The 23,534-nt window shown below is 42.6% G+C and overlaps 1 protein-coding gene across 2 annotated transcripts in view; it reads left to right on the top strand.

Moving 5' to 3' along the window:
* DNAH9 (dynein axonemal heavy chain 9) overlaps window positions 1–23,534 on the top strand; it is a gene marked incomplete at its 5' end in the record, with an annotated part of 308,568 nt that overhangs the window by 224,563 nt on the left and 60,471 nt on the right. For both annotated transcript variants that reach the window (XM_082605525.1, XM_082605524.1), the window contains 5 exons: window positions 2,654–3,079; window positions 10,177–10,296; window positions 12,331–12,519; window positions 19,476–19,711; window positions 23,445–23,523. In XM_082605525.1, the coding sequence (XP_082461651.1) occupies window positions 2,654–3,079; window positions 10,177–10,296; window positions 12,331–12,519; window positions 19,476–19,711; window positions 23,445–23,523 (1,050 nt within the window). The remainder of the gene's footprint in view (window positions 1–2,653; window positions 3,080–10,176; window positions 10,297–12,330; window positions 12,520–19,475; window positions 19,712–23,444; window positions 23,524–23,534) is intronic.

Genomic DNA, 23,534 nt, shown 5'->3' with positions numbered 1-23,534 from the left:
CCTCTTTTTCTGCCCACCTCTCCCACATGCATGAGCAAAAGGACTTTGCCTTTCTTATTTACCGCTGTATCCCCATTTGCCAAATGAATGACTGTGCAGACACATTTATTCACTCAGCAGAGACTCCCTGACTGCACTCCATGCCAGGCAGTGTTCTGGGTGCATGTGGTGCACCCATGAACGAAGATACTGCCTCTATGAAGAGTCTATTCTAGCACAGGGGACGGGTGAGAGACAAGCAGCGTAACAAAAAAGTACTTTATACAATGCGTTAGAATGTGACAGATGCTGCAGAAAAAAGAAAACCGTAGAGCAGAGTCAGGGGGAGCTCTGGGGCCAGGGCAGCTGGGGAGGGGATTGAGGAGGTGGGAGGTTGCAGTATTAAAGAAGGTGATGGGTGTGGGCCTCCATGAGAGGGAGAAGTTTTTACATGGAAAGGAGCAAATTCATCAGGCAGGTACCTGGGAAGATCAGGCAAGGCCAAGGCATCAGCTAGAACAAGAGACCTAAGGCAGGGAGGGGAGTGTGCCTGATGCCGGCTCATTCAAAACCACATCTGCCTTCTTCTGAGGAATGTCTCCTGCATCCTGTGTTCCTATTAGTGCCACATCACCTGCCCCACGGTGACTGGGGACAGGAGCCCTACCTCACTGAACAAGATCATTTCCCAGGACCTTTTTATTTTGACTTGCGTTGGAGGAAAAGAATCTTCCTCCCTTCTAGTTGCAAAGCGATGGATGTGAGCCTGGAGCTGCGGCACCCCTTCCTCTCATTCGATCGCTCAACACACCTGTTGATGATGAGCACCTACTGTGTGCCAGTCTCTGTTCTAGGCACTGGGGCTGCAGTGGTTAATGAGAGAGATGAGGTCCCTGTTCGCATGAGGGAGAGGAATATAGTAATTCCAGAAGGAAACAGTGGTAACCTTTTCCGATTGCCCTCTGTTCTATGCAGATCACCAGGGTGCTCAGATAGGCAGTGACTAGGAAGAGGAGGTTGGCGGGGAGGGTCTTCCTACGTGGGGGGACTTCTGAACTGAGATCTGGATGGATGAGAAGGGGTCAGCCAGGCAAATGGCATAGGAAGGAGGGTTGCAGGCAGAGGTCCTGAGGTGCGAAGAGGGAAGTGGGAAGAGGTGAGGGTTCCCAGAGCTCATGAAAGCCTGGGGAAGTGACCCAGGTAGAGGTCAGAGAGGTTAGCCAAGTGCCTTGCAACATGAAGAAGCTGGTTTGTAAAAAAGAAACTCCTGTACGTGGAGAAGCAGAAACAAGAGAGTCCAGAGAATCCTCCTGACGCAGTTCAAAACGCAGTTCCACTGGTCCTCACATCCCATCCTCCCCAGATACATGAGCAAGAAAATACGCCTTTGTACTTCAGCTAGGTTTTCTGTCTCCGAAACCAGAGTTGTGATTAATGTATAGATATATATGAATATTCAAAAAAACTGGAAGGAATTATATTGAAATATTAACAATGATGTATCTGGGTTATAGAATTCAATTTCATCTTTATACATTTTTATATTTTCTTAATTCAATGTGTTGAACATGCTTAACAAACTGTTAATAGTTTTAAATTGTGGGCTTTTCGTTTCTGATTGTATTTTCGTACTTTGTCCTCCTTCGCCCAGGGGAAACCACTAGGACAGGTATGCGAGCACATCTGCCACATCTGTGCTGTCCTTCCTTCCTGCCCCTGACAAGGCTGTCATGACCCAAAGTACAAACCGTTGCAAGAATCAATGGATCATCGTCCTAGGTGCTTCCATTAGGTGCTAGAAATAATCCCCTTCCTGTTTTGATTTCCAGGCCCAAGAGCACCCCAAGTTAATTTGGCACAAGGACCTAATCTTTGAAATTAAGATTTTCCCCCACTTACAAAATCAGCCCCGAAAGCAAGTGCCTTTGAGGTCATATGCTCCTCATGGACAATCACAACAAACTTTAAATCGACTTTATATGCATTTCCGACAAAATTTCACTTACAGATTTACTGCTCCCGACTTAACAGATGGAAACACCGAGGCCTGGGAAGTTCAAGTGGCTTTCCAGGGTCAGCCCTTTTAGCCATATCTTTCTAGAGCAAGTGAAACTTGGAGCACAGGACAAACCCACGTCTAGGCAGAGGCAGTGACGGCACAGGGTGTGCCTGGCTTTCTGTCTGAATTATTTCTTGGCAGAAAATGCCACTTTGCTATCAGGACAGCCAGGTGCAGTTAGCACAAGCTCATGGAACAAGGCAGTTTAATTAAAGAAAAAAAAGTAGTTGAGTTACAGTGCTCTCTCTTCAATCCAAGATGGAAATTAATTTATAATAACCTTGTCTTTTATTCATGGCATGATGCATATTTCAGAGTATGTTGGCATCCTTATATTTTTCAGCTAAATGTGAAAAAATTGTGTGTTTCTGGTGGGCCACGAGTCAAAGCGCTGAGAGAACCTAGCTGAGTCTTGGCTAACCATTCGGAGAAGTCTGAAGCCGCTGGGGAGTCGCTCGGTTCCCTTCTGATGAGTCATGATATTTAAAATTCCGAGGGCTGCCTCAGGCTTCAAAGCGGCCCTTTGAGATTGATCGCTCTGAGCCCGGCTCCATTAGTGGCCGAGGACAAAGAGAGGCATTCGTTTTCCTCTAATGACCTGCCTCTCTCTTCCAGACCAACCTGACGGAGCTGAAGTCTTTCGGTTCCCCACCACCAGCCGTCAGCAACGTCAGCGCGGCCGTGATGGCTCTCGTGGCCCCCGGGGGCAAGGTGCCCAAGGACCGCAGCTGGAAGGCCGCCAAGGTCACCATGGCCAAGGTGGACGGCTTCCTGGACTCCCTCATCCACTTTGACAAGGAGAACATTCACGAGAACTGCCTCAAGGCCATCAAGCCGTATCTGCAAGACCCTGAGTTCAATCCCGAGTTCGTGGCCACCAAGTCCTATGCAGCCGCTGGCCTCTGCTCTTGGGTCATAAACATTGTGAAGTTCTACGAGGTGTTCTGTGACGTGGAACCCAAGCGCCAAGCACTGAGCAAGGCCACCTCGGGCCTCGCTGCCGCCCAGGAGAAGCTGGCGGCTGTTAAAGCGAAGATCGCTGTAAGTGACCCCCACCTGAGGCAAACAGCCTCTCCTCCAGGCCCCAGCGCCTCAGCCCTGATTTTTAAAGAAAACCAAATTGTTACCCCAAATCTCCTAATTTTTCAGTAGAGGCAACTATTTTTTAAAAGACATTTATTATTATTATTATTATTATTGTCTTCAGTCATACCGCGCAGCTTGTGGGATCTTAGTTCCCTGACCAGGGATTGAACCCACCCGGGCCCCCGGCAGTAGAAGCACAGAGTCCTAACCACTGGACCGCCAGGGAAGTCCCAGTAGAGGCAACTTTTATAATTTCTTCCTCAAACACTGTATAATCCAAACAAGACAGATCCACTGGACCATGGGTTTACGCCTTGGTCCTAAAAGGTTTTTTCCTTTTCCTCTGAGGAAAGAAAAGATGACAGATGGATACATATAATAAATGAACAGTATTATCCACGGAACCAGCTGCTATCTTATTAGCCACAATGAATCTAATATTTTTGCACATCTGATAGTTAAGAAGAAAGGGTCAAAAATGGGAGATTATTTTTTTAAGTTTATTTTATTGAAGTATAGTTGATTTACAATGTTGTGTTATTTTCTGCTCTACAGCAAAGTGGTTCGGTTATACATATATATACATTCTTTTTCATATTCTCTTCCATTATAGTTTATCACAGGTTATTGAATATAGTTCCCTGTGCTCTACATTAGGACCTTGTTGTTTATCCATTCTATACATAATAGTTTGCATCTGGTAATCCCAACCTCCCAATCCATCCCTGCCCCACCCCCCTCCCCCTTCATTCCTGTCCCTAGCAAGGTTGTCGTGACCCAAAGTACAAACTGTTGCAAGAATCAATGGATCATCGTCCTAGGTGCTTCCATTAGTTTCCAGAAATAATCCCCTTCCTGTTTTGATTTCCAGGCCCAAGAGCACCCAAAATTAATTTGGCACAAGGATCTAATCTTTGAAATTAAGATTTTCCCCCACTTAACAAAATCAGCCCCGAAAGCAAGTGCTTTTGAGGTCATATGCTCCTCATGGACGGTCACAACAAACTTTAAATCAACTTTATATCCATTTCTGGCAAAATTTCACTTACAGATTTACTGCTCCCAACTTACAGACGAAAACACTGAGGCCTGGGAAGTTCAAGTGGCTTTCCAGGCATAGGAAACAAGTCTGTGAATCTGCTTCTGTTTTGTAGATAATTTCAAAAAATGGGAGATTCTTTTTCCCCTTTGAAATGTAGGTTTTAGCCACCTTTCCCCACCTTGTGCACCATTCTCTTCCATTCTGGCCACTGGCCACACCCCTCACTCTCAGTGGTGTGGCTGTGTGGGCCTGCAGGGCATGTGTAATGCTACCTGCAGTGCTTTATAGAAGCTTGTAAAAGCATGTAGCATATTGTGGTTGGTGGTTGGGGGGTGTCCCTTGGCCATAAATATAAAATTATTAGCCTCTTGCTGATATTTTGATTGTATGTCCCTCACCCAGGATTGTGGGATGGAGGTGATTCTGGATTCACACCTTGAACTTCATCTTTGCCACTAAAATTGGTATCACCAAAGTGAGAGGTAGAAATCAGAATCCTGCAGGATGACATAACAGTTGAAAACCCATCAGCAGACCTTCCAATCCATGCTGTGCTATTCCCCAATGGGTGACCTTTAGAAAGGGCTTTCCAGAGCCCAAACTTCAGCTTCCTGAAGTAAAATGGACACAATAGTAGTCCATTTTGGCTATTCATGATTTTGCCGTGAGGATGAAAGGAGAGAAGGCATGTACAGCACAAGGCCAGAGCCCAGCCCACAGGGACACAGGGAGCTGCCGCCACCCCCAGGGTTCCGATGACCACTTACCCCTGCTTTCCCTCCACCTCTTCCTCCTCCTGCATGTGCCATCACGTGCAAGCCCTGGTCATCAGTCACTACCATGATCAAGTTCAAGCCAAAACATCCCCTGGACCTTTCATTTCTACACGTGCATTCCAGGCAAATAAGATTCTTACTGCAAGTTTCTCATGATGATAAAAAGGGTTTTACAAATTGTGAAACGGGAGATTGCAGACATGCTGCATGCTTCAAGTTTCACGGGTTTATTGATCGATAGACTAAATTCTATGGTTAAAGGCTCTAGTTCAAAGATCCCTGCAGCCAGACTCTCTATAAAGAAGAGATGCTTTGGCAAAGCAGCAAATCTCTCAGTACGTTTGCTTTATAAATCCAGACTTTCATGGACCAGTTTACTGATAATCACGCTCACAATGGCCCACGTGAAAGAATACCAAGGGCAAAACACTAACAGCCCCTTGACTGCTTTTGGAGGGAAAATACCTTCTGATAATTTTCATATTCTTCAGTCTCTCCTGGAAAAGTGTTGCAAGAACTGCATTTTCAAAGATCTCTTTCTTACTCAAGTTATTTTAACTAAAGGAACATTTGGTGCAGAGGGAATGTTTTCAAAATGTTTATACCTTTTTAGTAGCCAACACGCACACGATAGGCCCATTCAACCTGTGGAAGCCATCAGAATATTTTTTAAATGCCTGGCTACCTTAGGAGGACACTTCTCTTCTGCCCAAATATTTTTTGAAAAAAACGCGTTCTCTCTTTTAACAACCTCCTCTCCATCCTTTGCTTATCCACATGCCTATCAACATCCCAGGAGTGCAGACACTCCCCCACCAACAACACCTGTTCTGAATACAGAAGCCCACCCAGGACAGGAAAGTGCCTCCCTCTGTGCCCCTGAGGCCATCGCCAGACCTCTCCAGTTACACCCCCGCCAAGTCCTTTTCTTGGGATCTTAGGATAATTCCAAGTAAAAACTTTTATATTCAAGATGCATAAAGCGAAAAAAAAAAACATCTTTCAAAACAGATTCTACAAGGTAACTTCAACTTGATTTTATACATATAATTAAAATACACACAAATATGAATAGTGGTGGTTATCTCCTGGTGGTAGATTTTGGGTGGTTTTGTTTATCTGTGTTTTCTTTTTTTCTATTAAGAACACATATGAACGTGACAATTTATAAAAATAATAGACGGGCTTCCCTGGTGGCACAGTGGTTGAGAGTCCATCTGCCGATGCAGGGGACATGGGTTCGTGCCCCGGTCCGGGAGGATCCCAGATGCCGCGGAGCGGCTGGGCCCATGAGCCATGGCCGCTGAGCCTGTGCGTCCGGAGCCTGTGCTCCGCAATGGGAGAGGCCACAACAGTGAGAGGCCCACGTACTGCAAAAAAAAAAAATAATAATAATAATAATAATAATAGTAATAAAAACAAGGAAGACATCTTCATCAAGCATTTACTCACACATAAGTAAAATATCAGAGAGCAGAGAAGAGCTTCAAATGAAAAACGACAGTCTCCTGCCCTTTCCCTTCTTTTGTCTGTTTTTTCTGATTGTTGATGCCACTCAGAGCTTGCTACCTAGTGGCTTAAATGTGTTTTATTTGGCCTGCACAATGTGTTTGCCAAAGATGTAATTAATTGCCAATATTTAAAACAAAAAATCTGATTTCTGGCCGGTCTTATAATAATCAGAAGAGTCCTGAATTTCACTAAGTGACCCTGGAGTTAAGCAGTGGCTTCTCACTCAAGCAGGGAGTTTTGCTGCATTTAGTCACAGTCACCAGCGGCCCCTATTTTTTTTTAACATTAGACTCGTCTGACTAGTTTACTTCATCTTCCTGGGCTGCTCATCTGAATTTCTGACCCTTGTCTGCGTGCTGTGCTGCATCCCTATTCTTGATGTATTTTCTTCAGGCAGTTGACTTTCTGCTACCTGAGGCTTGAAGACATTCATCCCCTGTCTTCTCATCATTACAGCAACTATGTTTTTCTGACGTGACCTTTACTTCTTGTTCAGTCATATGGAGGTGCTTCCTTGGAGCTCTCGGTGTTCAAGATGAAATTATTACCCTTTCCTTCAGCTCATCCCCTTCCCTCCTCTCTCCAACTTCATTATCATTATTTATCGTTACTTTTGCATTTGAATCACCAGCACTGAACATATCTACATTGTGTTCTGTAACCAGAATTAATTGTCCCATGCTCTCTCCACTGATGGATTCAAAAGATCAGTAAATTCTGTTTATATTCTATGAACCTGTCTATATTGTTCATAGAAGATCTCAGTGCTGTTATACTTACTTTCTTACATACCTTTCCCCCTGGACTTTCTTCTCTCTCTCCCTCTTTCTCTCTCTCTCTTCAATTAGTTCTTTTGGCATAGCCTTATTTTTTAAAACCCTCCAGTCAATCCAGTGTTTTACTGAGTCCCCTTTTGCCCCCAAGACTTTTCTCTCTTGTCCCCAACTCAAAGCTCCAAACAGTTTTGGAGAGTAATCACGTTCACTGCTCTCTTGGGTTCATTCCAATGACTTCTGGACCCCATGGCTTCTTTCTTGATTTCTTCTCTCATTTTGCTATGGCTTGTTCTTAAGTAACTTTCTCAGAAATGTTACATAAGAGGTAAATTTTCTAATGTTCCAGTCTGGACGTATCTTTTTATTTTTAAACTGAATTGACTTTTTTGCTGCGTATTAAATTCTGATGCTAATTTTTTCCCTTAGAACACTGAATGCTTTATCTTTTTCTCTGGTGAGAAGTCTGATGAACAGTCTGGTTACACTGTATTTCTGCCTTTCTGGAAGTCTTTCAATTTTTTCTTTATTCTTGGTGTCTGAAACTTTACATTGATGTGCTTAGCTGCCATTCTTTTTTTTATTCATTGTGCTTGGCATCCAGAGACTTATTTTCTTCAGTTCCACAAGGTGATTTTATATCTCCCTTCTGTTTCCTTTTTAATCTCATTTTCTGGAATGCATATTGGTTGGGTATTGGACCTTCTGATGGGTCATCTATTTTCTCTTATCTTTTTGTCACTTTATCCTTTCTTATTCTATCTAGATTTCCTCAAATTCATCTTTTAATTTATTGAATTTATTATTTTTTACATTAACAATAAAGATTATTTCCACAAGTTTTCTTTGTTGTTGTTGTTCTCTTTTCCTTTTATTAGCATCCTCTTGTTTTATGGACGAAACATCTTGAATCTCCCGGAGAAACTAATTATGAAGGGTTTTATGCTTTGTTGCTATTTTTTTGACTGAAGTTCTCTCTTTTTCCCAGGTCATTTTTTCCTTCTTGTTTACCTTTAATCTAGGCTTTAATCAAATGTCTTCTTGTCCTTTCATGTTTACAAGAGTAGTGATCGAAAGCTGAGTATAGCTCTGCAGACAAGGGCAGATCTGGCAGAATTTGTTTTCTAGATCAGATGAGTTATGGTGGATGCATCCTGTTACTTGTTGTATTTATTTCTGCTCTACAGCAAAGTGATTCAGTTATATATATATATGTATATACATACTTTTTAATATTCTTTTCCATTATGGTTTATTACAGGATTTTGAATATAGATCCCTATATACAATAGGACCTTGTTTATCCATTCTGTATGCATTAGTTTGCTGGATGCATCTTAAATGCCAGAACATGGTATCCTTTCTCTGCCACTGTTGACTCTCCTGCTGGTGACACAGGTGCCTGGTGGCATTGCATGGGGATGGAGATGTGGGGTGGAGGATCAGAAGGCTTCCAATTGACCGTCTTATTTTCAACATCCCCCTGCAGCTCACCTGACATTTCCAAATCCCCAGTGTATGTGAGGCTCTGCAGAGCTGCTCAGCTTCTGCTCTACGTTGCAGTGTCCTCTGCCCTTCTCCAGCCCTTCCCACTGCTCTATCTGTGGTCTTCCATAGATCTATTGGAATCCCTCACCCTCCGGTGGCCCTCAATATTTGCTTGATGTTATGGGCTTATGACTTTTTAAACTGCTTCGTAACCATTTTAGAGAAGTCTTGGGAAGAAGAGGAGTGAATGAATGTGGCCAGCCTGCCATTGTTAATTGGATGGCTCACCTCCTAGTTCTTAAGCTGCTTGGCTATATAAACTTGGCCCTTCTTTTCTTTCTCTTGTGACTTGGTAATGACTGACAAAGCAGCCTGAAGCCCTGTTATTGCATAGACATGAGACATATCTGGAGGTGTCTGCCATGTGCCCAGGTGTCTTTGTGTATGCAGATATGCATCATGGGGGCAGCAAAGACTGTGCACTTGAATTCTGAATTCTTGATAAATTTAGAAAAAATTGAAACCATGTCTTTTTAAAAAATGTTCCTCTACTTCGGGATAATTGGAGAGAATCGATGAGGTCAAGTGAAGTTGTGTTGCATTCCTGGGACCTTAAAGCAAAGGGAGGGGACTATCCTGGTGGCACAGTGGTTAAGAATCCGCCTGCCAATGCAGGAGACACAGGTTTGATCCCTGGTCCGGGAAGATCCCATATGCCGCGGAGCAACTAAGCCCGTGCACCACAACTACTGAGCCTGCGCTCTAGAGCCCTCAAGCCACAACTACTGAAGCCCATGCACCTAGAGCCCGCACTCCACAGTGAGAAGCCCGCACACTGCGATGAAGAGTGGCCCCCGCTCACCACAACTAGAGAAAGCCTGTGCGCAGCAACACAGACCCAACGCAGCCTTAATTAATTAATTAATTAATTAATTAAATGAAATTTTTTTAATTAAAAAAAAAAAAGCAAAGGGCGGACGTAGGTTGCAGACAGCCCAATTCCAACCCACGAACCAGCCGCAGCAGATGGTGTGTGCTCCTCCCAGCACTCCCACCCTGGGATCCTACTGGCCATTTTCAGGCCTCCCCAGGCTTCAGTGAGATTTTGCTTCTAAAAGCAGCACTTGTACTTTTTTGTCAGGCTACTGGAACCCCTTTTCCCCAATACGGGGAGAGACAGAATTTAAACCTCTCCCTCCTTGTCTGTCACCCCTCCTGGTCCTGGGCCAACGACTGAGGTGCTGGATAGAAAAGCTCAGTCCTCTCACTTGTGTCGGGACCCTCGACTTCCACTGGGATCCACGTGAGGGCCCCCCTAGTTTGCCTTCCTTCCCCTCCCTCCCCGCCTTCCCCAGTCCCTTACAGCTCCCCCAGGAGGGCTTCCTTAAAAATCCCCTACCCGTGAACCCTGTCTCTGAAGCACTGGAACTACTGACAGACGTTGTGTTCCTTCCTAAACAGCACCTTAATGAAAACCTGGCCAAACTCACGGCCAAGTTTGAGAAAGCAACAGCTGACAAACTCAAATGTCAGCACGAAGCTGAAGTGACTGCAGGCACCATCTCCCTTGCAAACCGCCTGGTGAGTGTGAGCCTCTTCGGTGGGCTTTAATTACACGAGCTGAGCTTGTCAGGTGCCGCAGAGGTGCAAAATATTAATAGATGAGCAGTTGAGTGCCACTTTGACTGGGGGGCAAATAATAAAATGCTCTGGGCTGAAGGGACTGACTCCTGAGAAAAGCGTGAATGCACACCCTGGTCTGGTCAAAGGAGATTTCCCACAGGGATGGTCGGGAGGAGGGGGCACTGGATGGATCAGGAAACTTACAAGAGGTGTGACATGCTTACATACAAGTGCATCGGCCAGAGGGAGCGTTAAAGGACAAAGCTAGCATTCGACAGGCAAACCCTGAAGCTCTTACCTGTGGGATATTTGATAATAAGGGTGTGGACAGGATGAGGCACTGAGATAGAAGCAGAAAAGAACAAGACAGATGGTTGACCCTGAACATTGCTGACCATAACCTTGGTCTCTCCAGCAGGACAGTCATTTACACGGCCACTCAGGGCTCTAAGAGCAAGTGTTCCAAGGGCAGGAAGTAGAAGGTCCCACTCTCTTAAGGCCTGGGACCAAAAGCCAGCTCAATGTCCTTCCTCTGCGTTCTACTGGTCAAAGCAGTGACAGATCCAGGGAGAGGGAGCACAGACACCAGCTCCTGATGAGAGGAGTGTCAGGGGATGTGTAGCCTTTCTAATCCCCCATGGCTTATATTTCTCATCATGAATCAGCTAAGAGCCTGCAAAGCAGTGTCCACAGGATGTGATTTCTCTTTATCAACAGCCTTTTACAGCACCTTCCTCCCCAACGAAAGGAAGTGGAATCGATCCCTTTTCACATTTATTCCAGCCCCCATTTATGTATATAACAAAGCCAGGTTTCCTAGTTCAGGGAGAAATTAGTCATAACAGTCACTGAATCGGTCGTGCTCCAGTGACAAGAGGTGAAGCCTCAGGTGTGTCTGTGCCCTTGTTTGTTGAACCTGCTGCTGCAGAGCTTTGAGATGATCGTCTTCACTGAATGGTGCGGTCTACCGACAGCTCGTCCACTAACGTGCAGGAAGCAGTCAGGACCTCCCCGCTGGCCTGTCTTCCATTCAGTTCCCTGTTTGGTTTCCAGAATTTTTGCGGCCTTTCTCTGCCTGGCTGGAGCCTTTTCTGCGTTGGTCCTCGTAGGTGGCAGGTGGAGCTCTGCTCTAGGACTCAGGACAGGTCAGCTCTGAAGCCATCCCTGCCCCCACCAACCTGGGGTGGTTGAAGTGTCAGAAGACAGGACACTTCGACTTTCTGGTCTTTATCTGTGTGATCTAAGATGACATGGGAATGGTCGGTGGGCAAGTCCCTCAGGTCTCCCAGCTCTGACATCCTAGGATGCCATCTTTCCAGGAAGAAAAAGGGATCAGTCATAGCACAGAAGCCGAGCTTCACTGAACAGCCCACCTCACAGTCCTCTGTAGACAGTGTCTATCCTCTGGGAGAGGGCGCCCCCCAACGTGGGCCCCGCAGAGTCGCACCCTGCTGTGCAGTCTTGGTACTTTGCACACACCCGTGTTCCAGTGCATCTGACTCCGTGTCTTAATTACCACGCCGATCTCCCCACCCACTGTGAATTATTTATAGTGCAATTGATTTTATTTATTTTCACATCTCCAGCATTTGGAGGAGAAGAGAGAGGTACATGATTTTCTGTTACGTTTTGAGGACCAGACACGGTACCAAGTGATGAACACACATGGTCACACTAAATCCTCTTCACGGCCCTTCTAGGTGGGCGTATTCATCTCCACACCTGTCAAGGGCAGAGCCTGGAAGGCTGCATTCAGGACCTGTCTCTCCACAGCCCACGTAACGCAGAGTAGAGAACAGGGGCTCGTTGACTGCAGTGTTCGCTGCAGCCAGTATAAACCGCCCCCCCCACCACTGATCAGAAGGGCCACATAAATGATGTCCTGAGTCTCCGGCTGTGAAGTGTGTGCCATGCATTCTCTGTGGCTGAATCGTGGCTCTGTAGCCTGTGGTATGACGCGTCTTCTCCCCTCTCTGCTCTTTGAAATGATAGGTAGGAGGACTGGCCTCTGAAAACGTGAGGTGGACAGAAGCTGTGCAGAACTTCAAACAACAGGAAAGGAAATTATGTGGAGACATTTTACTTACTGCGGCTTTCATTTCGTACCTGGGCTTCTTTACAAAGAAATACCGGCAGAGCCTCATGGATGGGACCTGGAGACCCTACCTGAGCCAGCTGCAGGTAAGTCCAGACCGCATCTGTCCTGACACCACCAACCTGTGGGGACCAGGGAGCTCATGTGACAGTAATAACCCAAACCTCTGAGTCCCTCCTTGCGTTCTTCCCCCCACAACCGCCTGAGTATCCCCTAGTGACCGCTGAGACCCAGGAGGGAGACCTGTGCACCCATGCCCTTCCACACTGCCCTGCACTGTCCTCCACTGCCCTCCAGGCCACCTGAACATGGCACCTCTCCTCTTCCTGGGTCTGCATGGGAACTCCGGTCCACCGCCCCCAGGCTGTCTCCTGACCCTCCTCAAAACTACAAAACCCGAGAGGCCCCAAACGCATCCTGTATCTCCCTCCAGCCTTCCTGCTCTTGTGCTGCACCGCACCTTGTTACCGGGCCCCAAAGCTCCCCCGTCTGTGTCTGTGACCCACAGACACCCTTTATGAAAGCAGCTTATCTACTTTGGTCATGTGTACTCAGTTCTCAGTGTGAGCGGGAGGACTTTACTCCCAACTCCTCCCTCTACGCTGACATGATGAAATGGGGAAATGCTAGTTCCCAACTGAAGAGGGTTTAGGATGTGTTACATCTTGACACTTTCACAGCACTCAAGTCCTCAATGCACAAATATTCACTGAGTCTTCAGCCTGCCCTACATGCCACTGGCAGGAGGTACAGAAGACACTCAAGACCAGGATGTTGGCAGAACATAGTCCAGTGGATGAGATGAGAGTCATAAAAAGCAGCTGCCGTGAGAGTCAGTACAGAAAGTTCACCACGTACAGTAAGGGTTATATTCTAGAATTCATTTGTAGGTGTTTCCTTGGAACACAAAGCCCATACTGTCTAGTGGTGGTTGGCTTAACAGATCAGCTCAAAAAATCTCATTCACCTGATGATTTGCTGAACAGTGGTTTAAAAACTGTTACAGCATTGGGAAATAAACAAAAGATAAAGCTGTTATTTATTCTCCTTGAACACTTGTGGAAAAGGAAATTTTTGGAAGGACGATCATTAGCTGAGCGAATGAAGATGAGGAGCCCAGTGGCCGCCCAGCGAGGGTTTTTCTGGCTTTGTTTGCGGCTCTTAAGAATTTTTTTTTAATAATTTTTTCTGCTTTATTGAGATATAATTGACATGTAACACTGTGTAAGTTTAAGATGTACAGTGTGTTGATTTGATGCACATATATTGTGAAATGATTACCACAGTAGCTTATTTAATACTTCCATCACCTCACACAATACCATTTCTTTTTTGTGATGAGAACATTTAAGATCTATTCTCTTAGAGACTTTCAAGTGTACAATACAGTATTAACTATAATCACCATGCTGTACATTAGAATCCCAGAACTTTTCTTATAATGAAAGTTTGTACACTTTGACCAACATCTCCCCATTTCCCCCACCCCCAGCCCCTGACAACTACCATTCTACACTCTGTTTCTGTGAGTTTGGCTTTTTTAGATTCCACATATAAGTGAGATCATACAATATTTGTCTTTCTCTTTCTGACTTATTTCTCTTAGCATAATGCCCTCAAGGTCCATCCATGTTGTTGCAAATGGCAGGATTTCCTTCTTTCTCATGGCTCAATAATATTCCATGGTATATGTGTCATTCACATATATACGTACATATATATATGATTCATATGTCATATATATATATATATATATATATATATATATGCACACCATGATTCTTTATCCATTAATTCGTTGAGAGACACTTAGGTTGTTTCCATAGCTTGGCTATTGTGGATAATTCTGCAATGAACATGAGGTGCAGATATCTCTTTGAGATAGTGATTTCATTTCCTTCAGATATATATCCAGAAGTAGAATTCCTGGATCATTTAGTAGTTCTATTTTTAATGTTTTTAACATCTTTATTGGTGTATAATTGCTTTACAATGGTATGTTAGTTTCTACTGTATAACAAAGTGAATCAGCTATACATGTACATATATCCCCATATCTCCTCCCTCTTGCGTCTCGCTCCCACCCTCCCTATCCCACCCCTCTAGGTGGTCACAAAGCACCGAGCTAATCTCCCTATGCTGTGTAGCTGCTTCCCACTAGCTATCGATTTTGGTAGTATATATAAGTCCATGCCACTCTCTCACTTCGTCCCAGCTTACCCTCCACCCTCCCCATGTCTTCAAGTCCAATCTCTACATTTGCATCTTTTTCCTGTCCTGCCCCTAGGTTCTTCATACCATTTTTTTCCTTTAGATTCCATATATATATGTTAGCATATGGTATTTGTTTTTCTCTTTCTGACTTACTTCACTCTGTATGACAGACTCTAGGTCCATCCACCTCACTACAAATAACTCAATTTCATTTCTTTTTGTGGCTGAGTAATATTCCATTGTATATATGTGCCACATCTTCTTTATCCATTCATCTGTCGATGGACGCTTAGGTTGCTTCCATGTCCTGGCTATTGTAAATAAGAGCTACAATGAACATTGTGGTACATGACTCTTTTTGAATTATGGTTTTCTTAGGGTATATGCCCAGTAGTGGGATTTCTGGGTCATATGGTAGTTCTATTTTTAGGTTTTGTTTTGTTTTGTTTTGTTTTTTTGCAGTACACGGGCTTCTCACTGTTGTGGCCTCTCCCGTTGTGGGGCACAGGCTCCGGACGCACAGGCTCAGCGGCCATGGCTCACTGGCCCAGCTGCTCCACGGCATGTGGGATCTTCCCAGACTGGGACATGAACCCGTGTCCCCTGCATCAGCAGGCGGACTCTCAACCACTGTGCCACCAGGGAAGCCCTATTTTTAGTTTTTTAAGGAACCTCCATACTGTTCTCCATAGTGGCTCTATCAATTTACATTCCCACCAACAGTGCAAGAGGGTTCCCTTTTCTCCACACCCTCTCCAGCATTTACTGTTTGTAGATTTTTTGATAATGGCCATTCTGACTGGTGTGAGGTGATACCGCATTGTAGTTTTGATTTGCATTTCTCTAAATATTAGTGATGTTGAGCATTCTTTCATGTGTTTGCTGGCAATCTGTATATCTTCTTTGGAGAAATGTCTGTTTAGATCTTTTGCCCAGTTTTGGATTGGGTTGTTTGTTTTTTTGATATTGAGCTACCTGTATATTTTGGAAATTAATCCTTTGTCAGTTGTTTCATCTGCAAATATTTTCTCCCATTCTGAGGGTTGTTTTTCCATCTTGTTTATGGTTTCCTTTGCTGTCCAAAAGTTTTTAAGCTTCATTAGGTCCCATTTGTTTATTTTAGTTTTTATTTCCATTTCTCTAGGAGATGGGTCAAAAAGGATCTTGCTGTGATGTATGTCATAGAGTGTTCTGCCTATGTTTTCCTCTAAGAGTTTTATAGTGTCTGGCCTTACATTTAGGTCTTTAATCCATTTTGAGTTTATTTTTGTGTATGGTGTTAGGAAGTGTTCTAATTTCATTCTTTTACATGTAGCTGTCCAGTTTTCCCAGCACCACTTATTGAAGAGGCTGTCTTTTCTCCATTGTATATTCTTGCCTCCTTTGTCAAAGATAAGGTGACCATAGGTGCATGGGTTTATCTCTAGGCTTTCTATCCTGTTCCATTGATCTATATTTCTGTTTTTGTGCCACTACCATACTGCCTTGATTACTGTAGCTTTGTAGTATAGTCTGAAGTCAGGGAACCTGATTCCTTCAGCTCCGTTTTTCTTTCTCCAGATTGCTTTGGCTATTCAGGTTCTTTTGTGTTTCCATACAAATTGTGAAATTTTTTGTTCTAGTTCTGTGAAAAATGCCATTGGTAGTTTGATAGGGATTGCATTGAATCTGTAGATTGCTTTCGATAGTATAGTCATTTTCACAATACTGATTCTTCCAATCCAAGAACATGGTATATCTCTCCATCTGTTTGTATCATCTTTAATTTCTTTCATCAGTGTCTTATAGTTTTCTGCATACAGGTTTTTTGTCTCCTGAGGTAGGTTTATTCCTAGGTATTTTATTTTTTGTTGTTGCAATGGTAAATGGAAGTGTTTCCTTAATTTCTCTTTCAGATTTTTCATCATTAGTGTATAGAAATGCCAAAGATTTCTGTGCATTAATTTTGTATCCTGCTACTTTACCAAATTCATTGATTACCTCTAGTAGTTTTCTGGTAGCATCTTTAGGATTCTCTATGTATAGTATCATGTCATCTGCAAACAGTGACAGTTTTACTTCTTCTTTTCCTATTTGGATTCTTTTTATTTCTTTTTCTTCTCTGACTGCTGTGGCTAAAACTTCCAAAACTATGTTGAATAATAGTGGTGAGAGTGGGCAACCTTGTCTTGTTCCTGATCTTAGTGGAAATGGTTTCAGTTTTTCACCATTGAGAACAATGTTGGCTGTGGGTTTGTCATATATGGCCTTTATTATGTTGAAGTAAATTCCTTCTATGCCTACTTTCTGGAGAGTTTTTATCATAAATGGGTGTTGAATTTTGTCGAAAGCTTTTTCTGCATCTATTGAGATGATCATATGGTTTTTCTCCTTCAATTTGTTAATATGGTTTATCACATTGATTGATTTGCATATATTGAAGAATCCTTGCATTTCTGGGATAAACCCCACTTTATCATGGTGTATGATCCTTTTAGTATGCTGTTGGATTCTGTTTGCTGGTATTTTGTTGAGGATTTTTGCATCTATGTTCATCAGTGATAATGGTCTGTAGTTTTCTTTTTTGTGTGACATCTTTGTCCAGTTTTGATATCAGGGTGATGGTGGCCTCGTAGAGTGAGTTTGGGAGTGTTCCTCCCTCTGCTATATTTTGGAAGAGTTTGAGAAGGATAGATGTTAGCTCTTCTCTAAATGTATGATAGAATTCGCCTATGAATCCATTTGGTCCTGGGCTTTTGTTGGAAGATTTTTAATCACAGTTTCAATTTTAGTGCTTGTGATTGGTCTGTTTATATTTTCTATTTCTTCCTGGTTCAATCTTGGGAGGTTGTGCATTTATAAGAATTTGTCCATTTCTTCCAGGTTGTCCATTTTATTGGCATATACTTACTTGTAGTAATCTCTCATGATCCTTTGTATTTCTGCAGTGTCAGTTGTTACTTCTCCTTTTTCATTTCTAATTCTATTGATTTGAGTCTTCTCTCTTTCTTTCTTGCTGAGTCTGGCTAGTATTTTATCAATTTTGTTTATCTTCTCAAAGAACCAGCTTTTAGTTTTATTGATCTTAGCTATTGTTTCCTTCATTTCTTTTTCATTTATTTCTGATCTGATCTTTATGATTTCTTTCCTTCTGCTAACTTTGGGGGTTTTGGGGTCTTCTTTCTCTAATTGCTTTAGGTGTAAGGTCAGGTTGTTTATTTGAGATGTTTCTTGTTTCTCGAGGTAGGATTATATTGCTATAAACTTCCCTCTTAGGACTGCTTTTGCTGCATCCCATAGGTTTGGGGTCATCGTGTTTTCATTGTCATTTGTTTCCAGGCATTTTTTTATTTCCTCTTTGATTTCTTCAATGATCTCTTGGTTATTTAGTAGCATATTGTTTAGCCTCCATGTGTTTGTATTTTTTACAGTATTTTTCCTGTAATTTAATCTAGTCTCATAGCATTGTGGTCAGAAAAGATACTTGATATGATTTCAATTTTCTTAAATTTACCAAGGCGTGATTTGTGACCCATCTTAAGACACTTAAGTATTTTTATGCCACAGACCCCTTTGGCAGTCTGGTAACACCTATGGAATCCTTCTCACAGTAATGTTTTTTAGTGCATAAAGTAGAATGCATATGATTACAAAGGAAAACAATTCTATTGAAATACATTTCTGATCCCAGGATAAGAACCTCCAGTGGCTGGTTTCCCTTTTGAGGTTTGCTCAAACGTATAGCACTGGCCATTCGTACCCTTAGCAGGTGTAATAAAAGGGAAAGGAGGTAGTCTGGAGAGGTTTTCCTGAGATAACTGGGAAGACAAACTGCAGAGAAGAGAAAGATGGAGAGGTTAAAGGGCATATGTGTGGACCTCAAAAGCATTCTAAGTGAAAGCAGCCAGACACAAAAGGTCATGTATTGTATGATTCCATTTATGTGAAACATCCAGAATAGGTAAATCCGTATAGGCAGAAAGCAGATTAGAGACTCCTAAGAACTGGGGGTAGCAGGGAATAGGGAGTGACTGCTGATAGACTTGGGGCTTCCTTTTGGGGTGAAGAAAATGTTTTGGAACGAGATAGAGCTGATGGTTGCACATCGTGAACGTACTAAATACCATTGACTTGTGCACTCTAAAATGGTTAGGGAATGTGAATTTTACCCCAGTTTTTTAAAAAGTATATGTGTTTCCAATGAAAACAATTACTTGTAGAAGAATTAAATGAGCTGAGAGAGGTCAACGAGAAGAAAAGGAATGGTTCCCAGGGGGGACAGAGACCAAGGGGAGACATTCCCAGGCCTGGTGGTTTATTCCTGGGCCTCCCAGTGTGGGGAGAAGTCCTCAAGCAGCCCTTCCAGGGGGTGGGGTTGTCCATGGCAAGGGGAAGGGGAGCATCTGCAGTCCTTTGCAAGCTGGGCATCAGCAGCAAGTGGTGATGCTGAGAGGAGAGGGTGGTCAGTACGGGCTGGTGTGGGCCTGGTCTGTGAAGCATAGAAATGTAGCAGGAAGTGACCCTGCTAACATGGGTAAGGGCGATGGAGGCTGTTGATTAAGATACAAATGATTTATGGTAGACATTTGACTTGGGTGAATATACTGAAGAACAGAGGATGACATGAGCAGAATTTCTGCTGCTGTTCATCCATCAAGAGAAAAAAGACTATCAGGACGTTAAGAAAACCTGCTTCCAGGAATAATGACACAGCCAGGAAAATGCTCCTCAGGGGGATTTTGGTCTTGCTTTTAGAGGAGTTCTGTCCTTTGGGTGAGCTGCAGACCCCACCCCCATCTGAGAGCGCATGCTTCTGTTCTGAGCATGTGTGGCCTTTCTTCGCCACCAGGTTCCCATCCCAGTGACCCCCAACCTAGATCCCCTGAGGATGCTGACGGATGATGCCGACGTGGCTGCCTGGCAGAACAAGGGCCTCCCTGCAGACCGCATGTCCACGGAGAATGCCACCATCCTCCTCAGCTGCGAGCGCTGGCCACTCATGGTGGACCCTCAGCTACAAGGCATCAAATGGATCAAGAACAAGTATGGCGAGGACCTCTGGGTCACCCAGATTGGCCAGAAGGGGTAGGTGGCTGTGCACAAAAGTTCCCACCTTGCCATTTATGCAGAGGGAAAAAATGTGATGAGCAGGTTTTAAGCCGCTGTGGATTGTTTCTACCCTCCTGGTTCCTCCAGGAGTTTTCTCCTGTTTGTCCTCTCGCTTTAGGAAATGTCTCGGTGAGAGATGCTTGGGTACTGAGTCTCTGATTTTCTTTCTTTTTCATATTTTTATCTTTATTTTTATCAGAGTACAGTTGGTTTTACAATGTTGTGTTAGTTTCTGCTGTACAGCAAAGTGGATCAGCAAAGTGGATACGTATCTCCACCTTTTTTAAGATTCTTTTCCCATATAGATCATTACAGAGTATTGAGTAGAGTTCCCTGTGCTATACTGTAGGTCCTTATTGTTATCTATTTTATATACAGTAGTGGGTACATGTCAATCCCAATCTCCCAATTTGTCCCTCCCCCCTTTCCCCTCTGGTAACTATAAGTTTATTTTCTACATTTGTGACTCTATTTCTGTTTGGTAAATAAGTTCATTTGTACCATTTTTTTAGATCCCACATATAAGCAATATCATATGATATTTGTCTTTCTCTGTCCGACTTGCTTCACTCAGTATGACATGTGCTTTTCTTTCTCATTAGAAATCATAAGCATCAGCCTCCCAACTCATTCCTGAGTCCTTCCTCCACCAGCCCAGGGGTTCACCCTCCCATCTCTCCTGGAATACTTCCTGCTTCCCAAGCATCCTATTCCATTGTCAGACAGCTCTGTGTTTTATAGTCTTTCTCACATTTAGTCAAAAACTGCCTCTCTTAGCTCTCTTCTACCCTTTGTTCCTACCTGTGCCCCAGAACCACAGAGAACAAATGTAAAGCCTCTCTCTCCTGAGGAACGATGGGACATTTGCAGTGGGGTGCTTAGCAGCTGAGATAGTTATGGAACCTTCGGAACCCTTTGCACCTGCCATGTGGCTTTATCTGTACCTGGTGGGGGAGTTACTGCACACGTCAAGGGACATGAACAACAGGGAGAATGTCTGACCAGCACCCACCGCACTTTATGGGCCTCAGCTCCTCTCCCCCCACTGCATCATTCACTCTGTTATAACTTAGCTTTGTAGTTTCAGTTCTCAATTCTTGTTCTGTGTCTCTAGGAGACATGAGAAAAATAGGACGGGGCAATGAGCGGGAGGGAGAGGGCCAGAGATCACTTATTAGGTGGTCGATATGTATTGGTCTTGGTATTAGGAGCTTTACCTCAAATGCTTTTTAATCCACACGACCAATGAGGTTAGTGTTATTGGTACCATTTTCTCATTTGAGGAAATAGAGTTTCACACAAGTTAAGTAATTTCCCCAGGAGTACACAGTTTTAAAGTTAATGGATATTTGCACACCCATGTTCAAAGCAGCGTTATTCACAATAGCCAAATGGTAGAAGGTAATCCAAGTGACCATCAACAGATGAATGGATAAACAGAATGTGGTGTATCAATACAATGAAATATTATTCAGCCTTGAAAAGGAAGGAAATTCTGTCCTACGCTACAGCATGGGCGAACCTTGAGATGAATATGCCAAGTAAATAAGCCAGTCATAAAAGGACAACTACTGTACAGTTCCATTTACATAAGGTCCCTAGAGTAGTCAAATTCATAGAGACAGAAAGTAGAATGGTGCTCGCAGGGGCTGTGGTAGACAATAGTCTACCACAATTTTAAAATAATTAGTTAAAATTTTTAAAAATTAATGGAGGCAATATTGGAACCAAGGTGATCTTCACTTCGAAGCCCACGTTTATCCACTCTTAACATACAACCACCAGCGTGAGGCTTGCTGCCCTGGCCACATGTCCCAAACATGCTTGTCCAGGGGTCCAGACCACCCACGGTTGTTTTAGTCAAACATGCGATGTTCAGAAAATAGTTAAATCACATGTTGAATACCCGGATCGATCCTTTCTTACAGAGAGGGTAGGAGAGAAATGAATGCCGAGGTAGGACACAAAGTAGTTTTATCTGTGTCATCAGTCATGGTAATCTAATCCTGGCCTTCCCTTCAAACTTTGACTAAAATATTCCTCTCTAATTGACAAATAACTGCATTTTAGACCCAAGTATTTGTTCTTTTTGCTCATTCTTATATCCATAGAATTGAAAATAGTGCCTGACATATAGTAATTAATTCTCTGTTCATGTCCCTTGACTACTGTTCTACTGGGTGATTTTCTAGATTTGTTGTGTATTATTTGAATACAAATATTACATTATAGATAGTATGGGTTAAGACTGTTAAGTGTAGTCTCCCTTCATCAGTGAATGGAAAAGTGTTCAAGGGTGTCATTTGCCTTTTAATTTTGTGAGGTCTGACATACTACAACTTTTTATTTTTGGTCAGATATGTCACATTTCTTCTATAAATCATGTTTAGAAAATTCTTTTTCCTGTCCAGAAATTATATAAATATTCATATAGAAGATTTTTTTAGGGTTTTTTATGGTTTTCTTTTTACACTAAAATCCAATCACCTGAAATATATTTTCAGGTACTATATAAGGTACAGACCTAATTTTCACTTTTCAAGTGGTTAGCCATTGTTCCAATACCGTTTATTAAATTCTCCACCCTTTCTCCGATTAATTAGAGATGACATTTTACTCTATATTAAAATATTTTATTAGCTTTTACTATACCAGCCTTTAATTATTTCATTTTATATTTAGTAACATTTATTGTGGCATTTCTCATTACAAAAGTAATATATCATCATAGTAAAAAAGAAGGGGAGGGGAGTTACCCCAAGAAATAAATAGGCCCTATAATTCATCATTTTTTCCCAACACTCCCAACTTTTGGTGTATGATATCCTTTAAGACTTCTTTCTACGTATCTGTATTGTTGAAATTATAAAAAATATTTTATTATCAGCTAATGTGAGTCCCTCTTCTTATTCTTCATGATCTTTTATTTTTTAAAAAAAAATTCTCATTGTTTTCTTTTTTCTTTTTTCTTTTTTTTTTTTACAACTTTATTGGAATATAATTGCTTCACTCATTGTTTTCTTTTAGATTAACTTTAAGATTTTTGGTCAAGGTTTATAAAGTATATTGTTAGTTATTGTGTGAATTGGAATCACATCGAACTTATAAATCTATTTAGGGGAAATCAATTTTTTATGTGCTTGTTAAACTCTACATAATATTGAAAAATTAAAAATAGCCTAGCTTTTGGTGATTGATTGTTTAAATAAATTAAGGTGTATCAATACAGTCTAATACCCAGGCACATAAATATTGTTATAGAAGAATATTTAGTGACATGGGAAAATGTTTACATTTTATGCACAAAAACCAGGTCATAAAACAAATGAGCTACATGGATCAAATAAAAATAAACATAAATATAAATGCAGACATAAATAAAAATATAAAATAAAATAAATAGAAATAGTAATAATAAACTTGAAAATATATCCAAACATCTACAGGCAATACCAAAATGTAAATGACACAAGGATGACAGTTAATTTTCATATTCTTTTTTGCATTTTGTCATTTTTCCCTTTTTATACGAAATAGTTCAGATCACATAAATATCATTTTAGATAGAGAAAAATATGCCAGCTGTCTGATGTCATCCCAGATAGCGGTGCCTCCAAGTTTACTGCCATGCTTCAGGGCCATGGCTGCCTGTTGACTGTCTCCAGTCCACCCCTTGACGCAGGCTTACTCCGCCCACCTGTCTCCTCAGCTACCTTCAAACTGTCGAGCGTGCCCTGGAAGCTGGGGAGGTGCTGCTGATTGAAAACCTAGAGGAGTCCATCGATCCTGTGCTGGGACC

Source organism: Mesoplodon mirus (assembly GCF_964341445.2).
Source record: "Mesoplodon mirus genome assembly, chromosome: 18".
Classification (NCBI taxonomy): Eukaryota; Metazoa; Chordata; class Mammalia; order Artiodactyla; family Ziphiidae; genus Mesoplodon; species Mesoplodon mirus.
This window is presented reverse-complemented; position numbering and strand designations above follow the sequence as displayed.